Here is an 18,948-nt window from a genome sequence, read left to right as displayed (position 1 = left end):
TTATAATATTTACCGCAATTTCTTCTAATGAATTTTTTCTGGCACGCCTACACAATAGCAGTGGTTAAAGATGTGCTACAATTAGTCAGAAACACAGTTAGCTTGGATTTTAGATTAATATTGATCATTTAGAGCCAATAACTGGCTCTATTTACATGATTCTGACGTTATTTCTGGTTTATAGAATTCTGATACTTGGAAAGGGAAAACACAATAAATCACTCCTTTGTTCTGTGGAACTCGACCAATAGTGATAAAATATCTAATCATCACAATAAAAAATAATACTAGTAAATATTTCAATAACACATATTTAACATTCCCAAAACAGTTGGTTTTTTTATTTGAAATATTGCTCTTGGTGTTAAAAAAACCCAAAACTTGAACTTTGTATGTAATAGTGGGGTGCCCAGGTCTGAAAGGAGGCCCCCGTAGGGCCCCTACCTAGAATTTATTTAGATAGAATCCTGATCCATGAAACCTGACAGTAAGAAGTCACAACCAGAACAGAACCTTCATGTATAGATCTACATACTGTACATATTCATGTATAGATCTACATACATATTCATGTATAGATCTACATACATATTCATGTATAGATCTACATACATATTCATGTATAGATCTACATACATATTCATGTATAGATCTACATACTGTACATATTCATGTATAAATCTACATCCCCTACAAAAGGGAATCACATGGTTCTCATCCTATTTCTAATATTTCCAAAATCTGTCTGGTAGTTTTTCAGTTAGAATGTTCACAAATAAATAAATAAACTAATAAATAACCACAGATAAAAACATAACCTCCTTGGTGGAGGAAAGGGCGTCAGTTTGTTTTGAGAAGTGTTGGACGATGGTTTTACTGGTGTCTGCAGCACTTATTGATTATATTAAATAAAAACCATTGAGAGCTGGTCAAACACATTCAATGATTCTCAACCTGGGGCGCTGCACGATTTTTGGCCCCATGGAAATAAATCTCATACATAAACTATGTATTTTAATGATATTTTTGACATTCATGAATTAATAGGGGAAGCACAGAAAATACAGTAAAATAAAGTTAGATTGAATATTTTGCTCTATATTCCAAAATAATCTCTTTCTTTAAAAACAAAAAATATATTTGTACATTTTTATGGAAATGTTTTTTCTAGATTTCAGTAGAAAGTGAAACATTTCATTTACAAAAAAAAACAACAGAATTTTCTGTTTATGTTTTGTGTTTCAGGCTCTAGGAGTTCAAATTATTCTGAAATAAATAAGATTATCAGTTTTTTATTATTATTATTTCATAAGAAAGATGAAGCAGATATAATGAATAATAACCTTTGTGATTCCCTCCATTTTTATTTTTTTTATTTTGACTGAATAAAGCATGGACTATAATATACTGTACCTCTGACAATGTAATAATGTGATAATTCAAACAAATTTTATGACAGATTACAAGGTGGCATTCCATGACTCACATTCACACATATTAGTTATTAATTTTTTATTTGATAGGGACAGTACATATTCATGAACATCTGTATACAGTGTAAATATAGTCATTTTATTCACTATAACTCCTTAGCGGTAGGTACAGTAGGTTTATTCTGCTGTTAGGATAAAACGACCATCAGTGAGCACCTTTACTTCTTTACATTTGATCTTTTATAACAGATTACAGTATCTGTCATTACTATTACTGTAAAAGGTGAAACCAGATGTGTGGAGGAGTTATAGATGGAGATATTGTAGATGTTTCCATGTGTTGGTGAAGCTTATGTTGAGGTTCTCTATACACAGAAAACTCAGTTGTGGTCTTTACAGTCTTTATTACTGATGGTTTGTTGTCACCAGTACAGTAAGAACACGTTCTAAGTGTGGAACGATGAGGATGGATGTAACGTGTACTCAGGCAGCTTCTTCTAGAAGTCTCTGTAGGTTCCTTTGGACCTGGAAGAAAAATATTCTTCCTTATTCATCAGAAATATGACGATATAACAAATACAAGATATGGCAACATTAAACAACATTAAAGTGTCACATGATGTATCATCGAGGGTATGAGTGGAATGAGGCAATTAAATAAATATATAAACCGTCTCCAGATTCACGTTGATCACAATATGTGTAATGTGTTGACAGAAAATATTCCTACTTCATTTTTGCTGCCGTACCATAACATGAACTGCTGGGGGCAGTGTCGCTTCACTATTCATTTACATTGTGAAGAAGAATTGCAACAGAAGAAGAACCAACCTAAAGTCTCTAAAGTTTGGGACAATTTAAAAAACACACCTGAGGTAGAACTAATATTTATGACATGAAACAAACAGGAATATGTTATGTTAGGATCACAGCAGCAGAAAACCATTTATATATATATATATATATATATATATCAATAACATTTCAACATGAGTGAAGCCTTGAAAGGAAGACAATGTCACATGACTGTGTTTTATGGCACTTAAAATATTTGTATATTATGTACATTATATTAATAATTGTGTTTTTTTTTTGTTTTTTTTTAATGAATTTGGTAAAACTGTATTGATAATGTTTGACCACTAGGGGCACTCTAACTGTGGTGTGAGGGTTATGAAAAACAATCTAAACAATCCACTACACACAAGATTATGGTGTGTTTTTATTTATGATATTCATATTTATTTCAAAAGGTCATACCCTGAGTAAGTTTGTAAAATATATTGTATCGACATTGTAATGTATAAAAATATATTGTATCGTTAATTCATGTCACACAATATTTTGTGCCAAACAACACGACTAAAGTCTTTCCCTGCAGCACCAAAAATATGAGGAAATTGTGTTGCCTCGCATGAAAAATTAAATAAAGCCTTTATTGTGACAGTTTCATTGGAGTTGGTTGTGAGGAGACGATAAGAAGAAGAAATGTCTTATTTAGTTAGAAGAGAACAACAGGTTTAATGTGATTATTTCTACTGCCTCTCATGGATTCCTCCTATCCTCTTTCCCTTATCCCCCTTTCCTTATCCTTTCCTTTATCCTTTTCCTTTTCCTTATCCTTTCCTAATCCTTTTCCTTTTACTTATCCTTTCCTTTATCCTTTTCCTTATTCTTTCCCTTTTCCTTTTCCTTTTCCTTTTCCTTATCCTTTTCCTTATGAGTGTTTAAGTGGCGGCCATGATAAAGAGTGTTCCAATTCTCTAAAAGCTAAGGAAAGCTATTTATTTAGTGTTCTGTAAGCTTTCTTTAGTTTGTATGAGAAACTGTTTCTCATTGTTTCAATGATTGAGAGATTCTGAGAAAGTTTATATGAAATGTTTCAAGGACAGATTGTTATGATGCATAATAAATATGATTGACTTCAGCATTTGTTTTAAGTCTTTGTTATAAAGAGAGAAATGGCTTTTTAAACTTTATGGACAATAAACAACTTATTTATACTATTTCGTACTTTGCCGTTACACAGTAGATTCAAGGAAATGAAGTATTTTGCGTATGATGAAGTGTCTCTTTATTGGAAATGAAAATATGGTCGACCTTTCTCAGGGCATGTGGTGGGGCTGTGATGACCTTGATATCTGAAGGGCACGTTTACTGTTGTGACTGAGCCTTTATTTTGAAATTAAATTAATTGTATATTTCTAATCAACATTTCCCTGTTTTTTGGAACAACTTCAGTCACCATGGATACGCTACAGAGTTCAGATCCTTGATTTAGGAACAGAGACAGAATCTGAAAAGTGATTATTTATTATCAGTATTAGATTAAAGAACAAACCTTCTCCAGCTTCTTTATGTTGATGGTCAGAAGTTCAGTTAAAACATCTGGATTAACATCAGCGTGGCTCCTTAGAAGAGCAGTTCTTTAAAAACAAATAACAGAACATTTGTTTTAAAACTCAGATTATTGACTTTTCAGTCTAATCCCTGTGTGACAGAATACAATTATTAGACTGATTTTTGATTAATAAATAGTTCAGCTCTATTCATGTTGTTTTTACTGTAATTTTTCACAGTAAATATTGAGGGGATAAAATTCTGTGGATGTACAAATGATGACAGGAAACCTGGGAAAGGATTGTACAGACTAATAACAAACACATTATCAATATATCACTTTATTGATTTATCCTTCATCTTCAAAGCTGACAATGAATACGAGTAGATACATATTCAATAAATATAATATTAAAAAATACATTATATAAAACACAATAATATTTAACAGAATAAAGTTCAATTGTAGTTCTAATCATATTTAATGTTTTTCTTTAAAAAACAAACAAAACTAAAACGTACATTAAACCTTCCCATGATGTGTATCAAGTATGCAAAATATAAAAGATGATAATTTTATTTATTTTTATTTTTAATTGTATTCCTGACACTTTGATAAGAATGTCTGCATATTATTAATATAGGCTACAAAGTTTCTTTTTTTTTTACATTTTCAGTTTTTAACAATGAAAAGATAAACATTGACAGATGCTTCTCTTTCTTAATTTTTTACATATTACATTTGTTACAATCTGGGGTTGGGTATATTTAGTTCATAAATATCATATTTATGTTAAAGTTGTTCTCCAAGCACACACTCACACACTCACACACTCACACCATGACACCAAACATGCACCAATAGTAATAATTACAGCTATGACAGAATGTGCTGCAACTGTTTCTGTTCATCACAAAAACACTCAAACATCATCTTTTTAGCATCGTGTTGTTTGTAGGAGAAAAACCTGGACAATCCCTATAAATGAATGGTTCTACAGGTGATGACCTACACATACTGTAAAACTAAAAACTCATTTTGATTAGTGGAAATGTTGTGAGGCTAATACACTTTAAAACAAATGCATGACAAAATAATTGTGAAACACTGATTTGACACAGAACCTTCCTAATCTAATGAAAACAGAACACCTGTAATGATTCTTTAAGTTCATAATCAAACATATTCATAATGACAGTTTGGTGTAAACTCACTCATAGTGGGAGGAGTCAGAGCCCAGTGATGTCATCCTCTTTTCTAGAGAAACGATCTGAAACGCTAGATAACATGAAGAGAAGACCAGGACACACACCCTGAGGAACACCACAATCAATTAGAAACACAGCTACAGTATCAGGTTATATTGTGTCATTTATGAGATTAATGTATAAATAGTTTAGAACAGGCGTGTAAAACTCATTTTAGTTCAGGGGCCAAATACAGACTGAAGTGGGCCGCAGAGGTTGAGAATCAAACATTAGTGCTTCTTTCCATTTCATGTATATATGAAATAAAATTAGCGTATAATGCACCAACAATATCCAAGCAATGACAGGGAGTGACAATATTTATTTTATTTGTAGAATTTTTGTTAAATATTTGAGTCTTGAGCAAGATTTTGGAAAAATTAGGTTTGAATCGTGTTTTACAAGCATGAAAAACTGTAAACGTCTGTAAATATCTGTGAATTTGTGACAAATTCAATGAAACTCTACATGAATAATTGTAAAGTTCTATTTCCAAATAAATCTGTTGAAATGTTGTTATTTTTAAAGTGTTTTATTTTGCATGGATGCCAATATTTACGTTTGGGTATGATCCAGTGATTTAAAATTTCTCCCAATTTCTGGTTAATTTCAATACAATAAATTATTCCCATGAAAAGGTTCTTTTTTTTAAATAATGCCAAAATTCCAGAGTTTAAGTTCTTGAGTAAATTTGGCAGATATTTTATGCCTTTTTACATCCTGACTGAGATATCCACAACTACATTATCTGGTCATTTACACAATAATTCATGTTTTCTCAGCTATGTTTAATTATTTGGATGTTTTAAAGGGCCAGATTTGGCCCCCGGGCCTTGAGTTGGACACCTGTGGTTGTAAAGCAGATGTGATTCACTTTGTACAGTAACTTACAGGAACATGTAGACACACAGTAGTGTGTTTAGAGAGATAGATCTGTGTGTCCTTCCTCTGATCACCACCTCTACACACACACACACACACACACACAAAGGAGAGTTTATAATTAATCAATGTTTTATTTACAACTACACACACTTTATATAAGCAGCACACACACACACACACACACACACACACACAAAGGAGAGTTTATAATTAATCCATGTTTTATTTACAACTACACACACTTTATATAAGCAGCACACACACACACACACACACACACACACACAAAGGAGAGTTTATAATTAATCCATGTTTTATTTACAACTACACACACTTTATATAAGCAGCACACACACACACACAAACTCACACACACACACACACACACACACACACACACACACACACACACACACACACAAACCTTTGGAAACACTTTACTTGAAGTTTTATACATTATGCTGTCATTTAGTGTCATTCACTAAATTATGGCACCTTTGGAGCTATGTGTGCATTTCTTGGGTTAGATGAAGTGATCTAGTGGGTTAGGGTTAGGGTTTAGCTATGAAACTGCTCCAAAAGCTGATTCGACTGCAGCAATTTAACAAAAACAAGCTTGTGCGAGACAGGAAGTAGTATACATAGACACAGAATAAAATATCTAGATTATTTTCAAAATAAAATTGAGGAAAACGACCTTCCGGGGCGCCAGCGGGCCCATTTCAGACTCTATCCAAAAACCGAGCACATATTCGGACTCAGGGGAATAAAACCTGTCCACTGATACCACATTTTCAAAAAAATTAACACTTTTTTCGGGCTGAAAATTGTGCGTTTCAGCTCTATCGCGCTCAATTCAGACTCCGCCCCAAAGCCAAGCACAGATTGAGATTTGGGGGGACCACACCTTTCTGTTGATACCATGCTTGGCCAGATCCGAGCACTTTTAAAATCTTATTTCACATATAAATATTACATGTATCCATGGTTGAATCTCATATTTTCATTCATATGAATTAGTGGATCTTCTTAGTCTTCTGCAACACACACGCAGCAAATCCTGAGGCGGTGGAGATGACTGACAACACTTACTGTAACTCCTCATTAATGCTAATGACAGGTGTTCATGCTATAATAATCACAGCCTTTATGTATAAAACTAAAATAAGTAAAGTAATGTTCTTAATCTGAAGATATTTTAATATCTGTTCCAGACCCGACGTGAACACATGAAGATAAAGTCAGTCATAGAATAGTTTGTTAAGAGGACAAAACTAGCCTGATTATCTTTGTGTGTACCCAGCTTTACTCAATATATTTTTATTATATATACATTTCAATAAATTCTAGATCTGATTAAGATTATATTTAAAAGTGATGATCGTACCAGCATGAAGCATGTTGTGCTGTTTTTCTGAGTTCTGCTGGTTCTTCACTTTGTGCAGATGTTTGGTTTGTTCAACAGGAGACGGACTGTCTTTGTGTTTTAACACTTTAAGAAACGAAGGGACTGGAAACTCTGCACAGGGGACGACATATAGAAAGGTTTTTAGTTCTACAGTCAAACATATGCTTTATAAAGGATATAAATAAATGTGTCCCAAAAGTTTTCATTCAGTACATTCACATGTACAGTGCCCTTACACACACACACACACACACACACACACACACACACACACACACACACACACACACACACACACACACACACACACTTATAGATAGATGAGAACAATTACGTTACGTTAAGGCTGAAACTTTAAACCATTATTTCCACAGAACACAGAAATGCATGTTTTTGTGCAATGAGATGAAATATTAAATATAACCTGATATCTTCTCATAATCAGCAGCCTGAGAGTCAGAGCTGCTGCTTTCATCCATCTCCTGCCTCCTCTGTCTCAGAGATCCATCCAGGTCACTGAATTCACTCTGTGGGAGGTTACATTAAAAATAAATTAAAAATATGATAGTATCTGATCCGAGGGCCACATTATCAACATTTATAATAACACAGGAGAGGGGAATGGGTTTAGTTTGTGTGTGTGTGTGTGTGATTCTGTGGTTTTGTCAGTTTGTGTGTTTTTGTTGTAATTTTGTGTTTTTTTCTGTCACTTTCTGCATGTATGTTGTTGATTTGTGTGTTTTTGGGCTCACTTTTTGTTCTTGTTTTCTGTCTTTTCCTGTCATTTTGTGTGTGTGTGTGTGTGACCCACCAGGGGAAAAAGAGGGGCCAAAGATGACCTGGGTCCTCTAAAGCTGTTTTCAGCAGATGAAGGGATGGGGCTGCTACAGGGACTCTTTTCCTGCACAAGAAATAAAAACACATTCTGAATAAGTTAATAAAATAAAGCAGTCATTTCAACAACACAACAGTAAAACTATATTCTGAAGGTTTAAGGCAGACATGGCCCACATATGGTCCTCGGTCTAAATTTATGGGGCCCCCAAAGTAAATGTACAAAATGACAGAAAAATACATAAAACAAAAGCAAGAATACATTAAAATAATGCAAAAAATTACAACACTGCAGAAAAATACTGTAAAAGTGTAAAAATACTCCAAAAACACACAAAACTTCGACAAAAATGAACAAAATGAAAACAGATTGACACAAAATGGCTAAAAAAGAATACAAATTTAGAGAAAGTGACAACAAAAGTATGCGACAAGACAAGAAAAACACAAAAAATGATTCTGCAAACCCACTGTATTAACAAACAAGCAAAACGACAACAGAAACACAGAAAAATGTAATTAAAATAAATTGAAAAGCATTCTATAAACTACTCAGGACAAACATTTTTCTAGGATTGAATTCTTACACCAAATCAGAAACAACTAAATAATTCTGTTTTCACTTTGTGAAAAAACTGAAAAACCTTCATAAATGTTAAATGAACTTCTTTTTGACTGTGTGAGATGTTAAAGAAATGTTGTTTTCTTACGTCCAGATGAAAACACACTGACACCAGGAACTTGTACGTGTTGTCTCTGGACAGGAAGGACACAAAGACATGCTACAAAACAACAACAAAGATTTAGGGTCATGATAATATTAAAAACATGCTTATACAAACAATAATCTTACCCTGTCGTGTTCTGTTGAGATCACCAACGCATTTGGCAACAAGATGGCCGTCTTTGTTTTCTTAATGTTTGTGACAGACAGCACTGGGATGGCAATCTGTAATAAATAACCAGCTTTTTAATCTATATTTATCATAACGCGGCACAAAGAGTTTTTTCTTTTTATCACTGAGCCATTTGGAACAGGACTGTATAATAACACATACAGTAAACATCTCATGTAGAGACTAAATCTACCACAAACTGGAACTTGGTTTTGTATTGAATAAAAGGTTTGTCAAAATGTACAATTCTTTTTTAAATAAAATAACACCAATGAATTTAATTCAAAGTAAAGACAATTCTTATTCATCTCTATTATAGTAACATGACTAATTGTAATCCATTAATGAACGTCTTGGAATAAAAGTTGGTTTAGAAGCATTACCAGCTCAGATTGATCAGCAGAAGTGAAAATGTGGATAAAGCTGATCATTGATCACTTTGTCTCTAATTAATCAAATCTTATTAGTAAAGAAGGTTCCACAGAGCGGTGGCTTTAGGTGAACCTGGTTACTGTAAAAAATGGAAACGTCCTGTAATAAAAACACTGATTTACAAAGATTTATGTTAACGTCTGTTTAAAGGCTACATGTACCCTAACATTTTAGATCTATTTTAAAAACAACATGAAACCAAGGTTCCACCCTTTAAATTAAAGTTTAACTTTTCTTTTTTAGCCAAAGTATCATTTATGAACCTCCATACGTACAAAATAGGTATAAAAATAAAGTTGGTGTTAAAATGTGTGTACGTTCACACAAACACATTGCATACAGACATAGTTAATTAAAGATTATTTAATCCTATGCATTAAATGTGATTGAATATCAGATTTATACTGTAAATCCATATCATTAGAAATATTGGGTAATTCTAATTTTTCACCTGTTGTGGTATAGATGCTGTCTTTTAATAATCCATCATACCCATGTGTGCAAATATGTTTATATTAAGGCTCAAAGTGAAAATTAATTAATTAATCCATGTACCGGAAAATGAAAAATTATGCATATCAATTTAGAATCTGATAAATGTAGTGTACTGTAAATAATAAATTCATCCTCATGTGATGGCTGGCTCCTTGGTATGTCAATCGATGCTAACCTCTAACTTTTATTCGTTTATATTTTTGAATATTTACTCTACTGTTATACCTGTACACACCTTAACCAACCCACACAGAGCAGACGAGCTGCGTTTGAACCTTTAACCTTTAAATAAAGTGACTTTATTCGTACCTTAATGTCTTTACCAAACACATTGGAGTGGAAACCAATCCAGTGGTCGGAGACAAACATCCGTCCCTGGTAGAGGATGTCCTTCTGCAGAGCGCACGTGTAACCTAAAGAGTCCAGTCAGCAGTTTATACATTTTAAATAAACAATGATGAAACATTCATAATACATAATATACTGAGAATATATAGATGAACATCAAGTCATAGGTTTTTGATTATTTCTAAAATCCCACTTATGAGGGGGCAAAAGAAAAAATAGAATTAAATATATAGACTGCCAACCACAATGTGTGTAACATATACAGTAAATTAAAAAATAATAATGCAGAAATGATTAGTAACATAATTGATAATGTTGTCGACAAAAATTTGCGTCTACGCCTGGTTTAATGTTTTAAATCCATGATAAAATATTTCTGCTTCATTTCTGCTGCAGTACCATAGTATGAACAGCTGGGGGCAGTGTTGCTTCACCATTTCCACAGTAAAAAACAACAAAAGAAGAACCAACCTAAAGTCTCAAAAGTTTGGAGCCACTTCACTAAAAACGTATACTGTCTTTAAAAGAACAACACATGAATTCATATATATTTTGTACAGTTACTGTTTTATGGCACTTAATCATTTGTATACTATGTACATTATATTAAGAATTTTATTTTCCTGAATGTGTATGCATCAAATCACCTTTCAGTCTTTAGTGAGACACGTCTTTAATGAGTTGAGCTTATGTCATTGTCAGATGTCTTTTTATTGTTCTACTGTAGGTGTAATTCCTCATTCAGTATTTAATGTAAATGATAGTGACTCACTCTGTCTGAGCTGCTCCTCTTTGCTGATCTCCTTGAATATTTTATGGTATTGACAATTGCTCTTGGAAAGCTGAAATAAAACACTCACAATAGACAATGCTATTTGCAACACAGACATACTGTATATATTAGGAAACAGTTGTAAAATCAGATTAGGCTTCTGAACCATACGTCCAACACGTTTAATAAAGCAGTCACCTGACTGTAGTGAGACTTCTTCCTCTCTATCTTTGATGCTGTGTCTGTTTGGACCTGAGTCAGCAGAGAATGGTCAAACGTCTTTGATCTGGAAACAAAAGTTTTATATTATTTAAAGCACTGGTTCACATCTGCTTTAGTCCAGTGTTTGAAATGTTGTCAGATGAAGTGTACCCCCTCTTCATATCCCCTGCAATGTGCTCCTGTACCCCTAGGGTTAATGTGTCAAAATCTAGGCTCGGGGGCCAAATCGGGCCCTTTAGAGCATACAGTTAATGTTAAAGGTGCTCTCCAACTGTAGCTCAGCAACCAATCAAATGACCCCTCTGATCATAAAGTACGTCATCAGGTTCATTTGTTGTTTATCAACATAAACGATACACGTTCACTGAGAAATGTCAGCATTAAAAGAGGAGAAATATATAAGATCTTTGCCAGCGTTAGCGACAGTGCTAAAGTGGCTAAAATGTCCAATAAGTTGTTCACAAAGTAACACTTGTTATTATTGCCTTGAGTGGTATTTAAAATATTTTCATCTCTGACAGAAAAACTACATGAATTGACAATTTGAACAGATGAACAAACAAAATAAGGGTGATGGTTAAAAAGCAGCGTTCACCTGACTAGCAGTGGTTTCTTCTTTCCAGATTGTTCCTGTAGCTCATGGTCATCAGACAGAAGTTCACTGAGCATTTTTCCATTTTTCTGACGTTCGTCCACCAAGACATCATCATCTGACCTACAGAGAAAACACAAGGATGGAAACATGTTGAACAGCAAACATCTGTTTTCAACTCCCTGAAATAAAGCATGGCCATAATAACCCAGTGGAGGGTTGGATATTTACAGTAATGTTAACACTCAGCAGACAGTGGACGTCCTTTATAAAGACATCTTCACCACTTTGAGCAACGTTCCCTCACCTTCTAGAAACACTCATCTATCAAAGCTGGACGCACTTTTTTAATGGCGGAGCTTTGTCATTATACTTATTTTTTGACACGTTAATTTCATCTTGAAAGACTTTTTGGAGCCGTGCTTTTAACTTTTAATGAGCTGATGAACAGCTTATTTTAGGTAAAATGATGTTTTCAATGATCCAATTATTATTATTATTATTATTATTTTCCTTTTCTTTTTTTGCAGTTTAAAGCTCTACTTCCCATGTCAAACTCAAGGACCGGGGGCCAAATTTGGCCCTTTAGAGCATCCAATTCGGCACGCAGAAGAAAGTAAAAGACGACAGAGAAAAACATTATTGTGTTAATTACCAAATAATCCAGTTGTAGATATCTTAAATTTACTAATTTAATAAGTGCATTTTTTCTTTGTTTATGTCACATGAATGCAGTAATTATTAATTGCAAATTGTGGAAAGAACTCTTGATTTTTTTACACAAATCTTGCAATTTCTCACTAACAATTCCCCAAAATCCCAACTCGAAATTGAAAACTATGGCACAATGATGTTAAAATAGATGTTTTTTCCACCTAAATTCCTCGGCCCACCTGGGATCAAACTGAACCTGGTTTAACGGACATTTCTTCCTGTTTAAAGGATGTTTTTTTTTTAATTCTTATTGTCACTGATGCTTGTTCTTGTGGATTTGTTGTTTTTTTCCTTTTTATAACAAATTTCATATTTTGATAGAGCTTTGAAATGACTTTTGTTGTAATTAGTGCTCTATAAATCAAGTTGAATTGAATTGAAACGGTTGGTCTGTATTTGGCCCCAGTTTGACACCCCTTAGAATGTTCTTATGATCCAACTGTACATAAATACATTTGGTATGGCTACAGGGGTCAGCAACCTGTGGTTCTGGAGCCTCATGTGGCTCTTTGACTCTTTTGCAATGTCTCCCTACAGCTTAAATATTAAAATAATGAATTATTATTTCTAGCAGGTATTGATGATTATTGACATAGTTCATAAAATTATTCAATATTATTTCAACTGTATATAATTGTATACACTGTATTGTCTTTATTGAGAATTTTTTTCTCGAAATTGTCTATTGGTACGGTTTCTGTACGGACAATGATTACAGTACAAGTATGTAGCGTCTTAGCGCTAGGGTTAGAGCTAAGGTTAGGGTTAGAGCTAAGGTTAGGTTTAGAGTAAGGTTTAGTCTTAGTCACGTGACCTAAACTGGCCATATAGGGGCGCTGCATACGGATAGAATGTCGGTATATTGATAAGGCAACCGTACGCATAGACACTACCATTTTTTCAGGACTTTAATCCAGGTGAGATTAAGCAGAATGTCTCCTGTGAGAGTGAAGGTTGTAGACCCCTGTACGCCAACAAACTGCAGCTCTCTTTCAGTGAACAAACGGAGGAGTTTAAAGTCATCTGCTCCACAGAGATGGAGATGTTCAGTTACACCACTAATGTCAAAGTCATCTACAGGAATTCTCATGAAGACCAGGAGAAAGGAACAGTCACAGGAAGCCCTCACCAGAAGTGAAGCACATAATGGTGGAGGGCTTCATTACCATGGGGCGAGCACGTCTTAGTTACCACCTAGTCCATGGGAAGGAGAAGCATGAGCTGCTTCAGGACAAGAATCAAGCACAGGTGGAAGAAGATTGATCTAGTAAAACATGTCAACATGTCTCAGCAACGGACATGAACTAAGAATCCACCTGGGCAGAGGTTTAGAAGGTTTACCCATCCCTCATCAACGTTATCATCTCATCTATGATTGATGAACCTGGCACACACAAGTGGTGGAAATGGAGCCAGTGCACCTCTGGTTATAGACCACATGCCTAGATCCAGAACAATAGAGTGGAGAGAGTTTGTTTTTTTCTCATCTTATTGTTCAGATAAATATCAACTTGTTACATAATTAGAAAACAATCCCACTATTACAAAATTAGTTTACATTTTTTCACAATCAAGAAAAAAAATCCCACTGACAGAATGAACAGCCTCAGAACATTATATATATATTTATTTATTTATTTTTCTGACATTTGGTGAATATATAACAGAATAAACTAGAGCAGATCATCTCTTTATATATCTATGTTCCCTTGGAATAAATCATGTGAAATTATAAAAGTGATACTGAGACATTGTATCAGACAAAGACAGATATAAGTGAATACCTGATAAAACCTATGGAATAATATACTGTATGTCACCATAATTCAATTTAAAATTTCCATTTAAAGATTATAGCTGCATTTTCATTCATAAATAAAATGAATAATAAATAACCCAAACTGCATTTTCATTTTCTTCTTCAAGGTTGTTCATTCTGAAACTTCATTTAAACGACAAAATAAATCACTTTTCATTTGTTTGATTGCAATAACAAACATGCATTGCTGTCTTTAAAAGATTGAGCTTCTTGTAGTGTTGACCTTCGACAGCATGTGCTGACAAAGCAAAAAAAAAGAAAGACAAATAAATTACAATTTCAAAAGATTCCCCAACAACTAGTTACCAAAGTTCAATTTGAATATTAAAATACATTAGCAGAAAGCATAAAGTCCAATGCATAGAAAGGTTACCACGGAGTTCAAATTGGTGATAAATAATCAAAAATTTTAAATTTTAATTTTCTCCTTCAACACTGCTCATTTTATAACACAGCTAAAGACATTAAAGATGCCGTTGTATTTGTACAGATATGATTCTATAAAACCAACCATTAAACATGAGCTATGACTGGTTGTGTTTTTAGTAACAAACTTACTGAAGTTGTCTGTCTTCACGCTTTGCAGTTCCTCTTTCACACTTTTTGATCTCTTCCTGGAGCTGGTGGTTTACACTGAGTTCACTCATCGCCGTAGTAACACTTTCAGTCTGAGGTAAAAAACAACAACTGCAGGTAGAACTGAAAGGTGAAGCTACTGAGCAGCTTCTAGTCTCACATATCACCACTGTGTGTGTGTGTGTGTGTGTGTGTGTGTGTGTGTGTGTGTGTGTGTGTGTGTGTGTGTGTGTGTGTGTGTGTGTGTGTGTGTGTGTGTGTGTGTGTGAGATCAGTGACACTTTACCCTGGACTTTCATGTATATTTAACTTGCACATTGCTTAGAGAGTTTAGATGAAATCACTACAGTATCCATGACAATTTACTGCTCTACCCAATTTATCATTAGAATTTGCATCCATCCATATTTCTGACCCATTTGATCTTTCTTAGGGTCATGTAGTCAATTACTTTTATTATTTATTTATTATATTTAGAATTGTATTTATTCATTTATTGTGTTATTTGGTATTGTTTTGTATTTATCTAAATCAAATTTAATTTAATCTAATTATATTTTTTGTTTATTTTAATTATTTTTTATTTATTTTAATTAATTTTTTATTTAAGTTGTTTTTTTATTTATTATTTTATTTTATTTATTTCTTTAATTTGTTATAGTTATTATATTTATTACATTTATAATTTTATTTATTTATTTTTTTATTGTATTTTTTTATTTAATTTTAATTTAATTTTTTGTTTATTATTTTATTTATTTATGTTTATTCAAATATTTGTTATTTATTTATTTATTGTATTTTTAATTAAATTTGATTTAGTTTTTAATTTAATTAGATTTAATTTAGTTTTTAATTTGATTACATTTTTAAATGTGTATTTTATTTATTTATTTATTTATTTTTGTATCTATTTATTTATTATATTCATAATGTTATTCATTTATTATTCATATATTCATTTATTTATTGTATTTTATTGTATTGTATTTAATTAAATGTCTAATTTATTTAATTATTTTTAATTAATATTTTATTTTTATATTTTATTTTATTATTGTTTAATTATTACTGATTCATGCATTGATTACACCTATCATCCCATATAGTTCAACCCATTTACATTAAAGCACGTGTCAAACTCATGGTCTGGGGGCCAATTCCGGCCCACAGGAGAAAGTTAAAAAAAGGACAGAGAAAACATGAATCATTGTGTGAATTAAACTCACCACTCATGGCGCTTAGATCGTATGATTTTTTTTTTTTTTTAAACCCTCAAAATTCTTACAAAAGTTTTAAATTTTCCTCAAAATATTTCATAACCTTAACTAAATAAAAATAGAAATTGGTCACAAATCTGAAACCCCTGCATTGAAATAACAAAAATAGAAAATCGTTCCATTTCAGACGCTCATGTTATTGTCAGATCATTCTGTTCATTTATTGACAGAAAAACAAACAGTGTGTTTAGACACCAGTGCTCTTTGAAACACAAACACTGGTGAACTATGAACTCTAATATATCTACTATGTCTATGTGGTGCAGCTGGAGCTCTATAGGTTCATTTATTCATCAGAAAAAGATCTTTAACAGGCACATTATTTATTTAAAAACTAAATCAAGACAAAATATATAATTCATGTCAGCAAATAGCATGGTATGGTGGACTAATTCTGCCATAATTAAACAATATAAATACTTTGTCAGATGCCATAAATTAAAAATGTATAAATAAAGCACTTAATCAATAAATAAGCAATAAATCCCGTTTATTTATTTAATCTTTCATTTAATTATTCGTTTTTTGAATTAAAGTGATTAACTTAGCTAACAGAGGTGCTTAAAACAACAGTAATTATTTATTGATTACATTGAGACTCATTTTTTTGTTGGGTGTTAATGTAAGACACAGGACAGAGAATAAAGCAGTGTTTTTCAACCTGGGGCCCGGGACCCAATGTGGGGTCGGCTTGAATTTAAATGGGGTCCCTTAAAATGTCTTGTAATTGATTAAAAAAAAGTTTTTTAATTGTTTTTTCATTATTTTTTTAAAATTATGACAACACACAATCTTAAACAACTGTATTCTATACTTTTACTTTGTCAAATATAAATCAAATGAATTGATCATGTAGTTTAAACGCACAACTTGTCACTAATATAGCTAAATAAAAACTAAATCAAAGCAGCAGCGCCCTCTCGTGGTTAAAATCTCTACTGCAAAAATAAAAATCATGTTTGGCGTTCAAATTTAAGGAAAGGGAAATAAACTTTTAGACCTATTTCATTGATAACTGATATATATGTGGACTGATACAATCAAGATTATGATTTTGGAGTAAAAAAATGTTGATTTACTCAGAATAAATAATTAGAAATTATAACATGTACAAATTAGTTCAGTGTTAGAATCAGGGTTGGGTCAATTCTAATTGTAATAACGTATTTAATTGCAATTATGACATATATATATAATTGAAATCGTAATTGAAAAAAATCTTTTCCTGCTGTAATCATAATTTAATTGTAATTGAGTTCAGATAATTAACCTTGTAATTGTAATTAATATAAAAACAGTTGGATTAACACAAACCTGTGGAACCATGTTACAGTTCTATGGTTTACACATACATAGTTAATAATTATTAAAATGTGTTTCACGTGTTTTCTTGAGGATAATTTTAGCATTTTAAATGTTTCAGTGATGAACAAAAGGCTCAGACATTAATAGCATTCTCCTCTAGTGGTCAAAAGTTATCATTACAGTTCTCCAAAATTCATTCTAAAAAATACAATTCTTAATATAATTTACATAATATACAAATATTTAAGTGTCATAAAACACAGTGACTGTATAAAATATTTATGAATTTATTTGTTCTTCTTTTAAAAACAAAAATTATTTTTTAGTGGTCGAGTCATGTGACTTGGTTTTTCTTCGGTGGTTTTACACAATTTAAATACTGAAGCGACACTGCCCCCAGCAGTTCATGTTATGATACTGCAGCAGAAAGGATTTATCATGAATTTACAACATTGTCAATTATGTGACTAATCATTTTTGTGTTATTGGTGAGGTTGCAGGAGGCATCTAGCTATTGGTTGGCTAATGCTAAGTTAATGCTAATGCTAGCTTAGTGTTACTGTTAGGCTAATGCTATGCTAATTATAGGTTCATGCTAATGCTAGCTTAGCGTTAATGCTAGGCTAATGCTATGTTAATTATAGGTTCATGCTAATGCTAGTTAATGTTAATGTTAGGCTAATGCTCGTTTGGTGCTAATGCTAGGTTAATGCTAAGGCCAAGTTAGTGTTAATGCTAAGCTAATGCTAACAATAGGTTATTGCTAAAGCTATCTAATGCTATGTTAATTTTAGGTTAATGCTATGCTAATGATTTGCTAATGTTAGGGTAATGCTAAGCTCATGCTAGGTTAATGATAATGCTAGGTTAATATTATTGTTAGGTTAGTGTTAATGCTAAGCTAATGCTAGCAATAGGTTAATACTAAATCGATCTATTGCTATGTTAATTATAGGTTAAAGTTAAGTTAATGCTATGCTAATGTTAGGGTAATGCTAAGATAGTGTTAATTCTAGGCTAATATTAGTATTGATTTTAGGCTAATGCTAGGTTAATGCTAATCCTAGGTTAGTGTTAATGCTAAGCTAATGCTAACAATAGGTTAATGCTAAATCTATCTATTGCTATGTTAATTCTAGGTTAAAGTTAAGTTAATGCTATGCTAATGTTAGGGTAATGCTAAGCTAATGCTAAGTTGGTGTTAATTCTAGGCTAATCTAGGCTAAGCCTAATATTAATGCGAGGTTAGTACTGATTCTAGGCTAATGCTAGTTTAGTGCTCATGTTATTGCTAGGCTAATGCTAGATTAGTGTTAGAGCTAGGTTAATGCTAATGCTAGACCCATGCT

At 32.6% G+C, this 18,948-nt stretch overlaps 1 protein-coding gene across 1 annotated transcript; it reads right to left on the bottom strand.

Moving 5' to 3' along the window:
* Positions 1 to 1,600: 1,600 nt before the first annotated feature.
* gramd2b (GRAM domain containing 2B) lies at positions 1,601 to 15,192 on the bottom strand. Its single transcript, XM_028456396.1, has 14 exons — positions 14,997 to 15,192; positions 11,909 to 12,028; positions 11,290 to 11,377; positions 11,092 to 11,161; positions 10,281 to 10,384; positions 9,002 to 9,097; positions 8,859 to 8,930; positions 8,126 to 8,215; positions 7,739 to 7,841; positions 7,294 to 7,425; positions 5,913 to 5,982; positions 4,989 to 5,087; positions 3,775 to 3,859; positions 1,601 to 1,958 (listed from the first exon to the last, which is right to left on the bottom strand). The coding sequence occupies exons 1-14, from the start codon at positions 15,083 to 15,085 to the stop codon at positions 1,917 to 1,919; spliced, it is 1,260 nt and encodes a 419-aa protein (XP_028312197.1). The 5' UTR covers positions 15,086 to 15,192; the 3' UTR covers positions 1,601 to 1,916.
* Between the last annotated feature and the right edge of the window lie 3,756 nt (positions 15,193 to 18,948).

Source organism: Gouania willdenowi, chromosome 9, assembly GCF_900634775.1.
Source record: "Gouania willdenowi chromosome 9, fGouWil2.1, whole genome shotgun sequence".
Lineage (NCBI taxonomy): Eukaryota > Metazoa > Chordata > Actinopteri > Blenniiformes > Gobiesocidae > Gouania > Gouania willdenowi.
The sequence above is the reverse complement of the archived record's forward strand: the minus strand, read 5'-3'. Positions and strand labels throughout refer to the sequence as shown.